Raw genomic sequence first — 1,273 nt, forward strand, 5'->3', positions numbered from 1 at the left:
CTAATGCTTGGTCAAGTGGAGGGACAGAGAAAGAGAGATGGATTGATACAGCAGGCTACAGCACTGGGATCACACATAGCAAGAATTGTGAGGGTGCATAGAACCAGGCTATGTTTTGTTCCATTGACATAGGGTTGATAAGTACAACAAAAAGTATAAGAAAGGTAAAAACAAGGTTCAGGAAAAATCATGAGACTCTTCACCTCAGCTAATAACTCCCAAAATATTTGTGCTATTGGGTGGGTGATGATTGTTTTTGTTTTGTTTTAAGGTTAAAAAAGAAACCCCAGGCTCTTCCTTTCCAGCCTGGTCCCGGTGCTATGGCTCCCGCGAAGAAGGGCGGTGAGAAGAAGAAATGCCGTTCGGCTATCAACGAGGTCGTGACCAGGGAATACACCATCAACAGTCACAAGCATATCCATGGCATGAGCTTCAAGAAGCGTGCCCCTCTGGCGCTCAAGGAGATTTGGAAGTTTGGCATGAAGGAGATGGGGACACCAGATGTACGAATCGACACCAGGCTCAACAAAGCTGTGTGGGGCAAAGGAATCAGGAACGTCCCGTACCGCATCCATGTGTGGTTGTCCAGGAAACGTAACGAGGATGAAGATTCCCCAAACAAGCTGTATACACTGGTCACCTACGTGCCCGTCACCACTTTCAAAAACCTATAGACAGTCAACGTGGATGAAAACTAGTGGCTGATTCTAATAAAGGTTTTTAAGCTGCCTTAACAAAAAAAAAAAAAAAAAGAAACCCCAATCTCAAATAGAATTTAAGGAGAAACTCCATTAAGCCTTACAAGAAACAAAGGCAACACGCAGACACATCTATCTTCGCGATGAGGGAGGCCAGGAGCACAGGGCCCAACTGACATCCTTCATTTGGCTCGCGTGTCCATGTCTTTGTGTTATTTTTGTCTCTTTGAAGGCTCAATGGGTGTTCACCTTAAATTGTATTTGGGATTGGCGTGTCGTTTGTGCTCTAAAATGGGTGTCCCCCTAAATATTCTCTAAGGGTAAACTATCTGGGGAAGATTCATTTGATGCTTTGTGGTACACTTGCCTTGCATTTGTGAAACTAGCCATTGAACAGAAAGATCTTCCTTATCCTTATCCTCTTCTTTCACAGATAACAACATGGAAGAACCCCAAAATCCGGTTCTGGAAAACAGATCTAGGGGATTATTGAATGAGATAACGGTCCTTGGTGGCACACTGATTAAAGCACTCAGCAGTTACGAAAAAGTTGGAGGTGGGAACCCATGGGGGAA

The 1,273-nt window shown here is 44.3% G+C and overlaps 1 protein-coding gene across 1 annotated transcript; it reads left to right on the forward strand.

The window, feature by feature from the left end:
• The first annotated feature begins 320 nt into the window (after window positions 1–320).
• LOC142460825 (large ribosomal subunit protein eL31-like) lies at window positions 321–674 on the forward strand. The gene has a single exon (XM_075562596.1). The coding sequence runs from the start codon at window positions 321–323 to the stop codon at window positions 672–674; it is 354 nt and encodes a 117-aa protein (XP_075418711.1).
• The last annotated feature ends 599 nt before the right edge of the window (window positions 675–1,273 follow it).

Source organism: Tenrec ecaudatus, chromosome 11 (genome assembly GCF_050624435.1).
Source record: "Tenrec ecaudatus isolate mTenEca1 chromosome 11, mTenEca1.hap1, whole genome shotgun sequence".
NCBI lineage: Eukaryota > Metazoa > Chordata > Mammalia > Afrosoricida > Tenrecidae > Tenrec > Tenrec ecaudatus.

Bases quoted from the DNA above. Each gene is read 5' to 3' on its own strand.
- LOC142460825 (XM_075562596.1), top strand. From the start codon at position 321: ATGGCTCCCGCGAAGAAGGGCGGTGAGAAGAAGAAATGCCGTTCGGCT.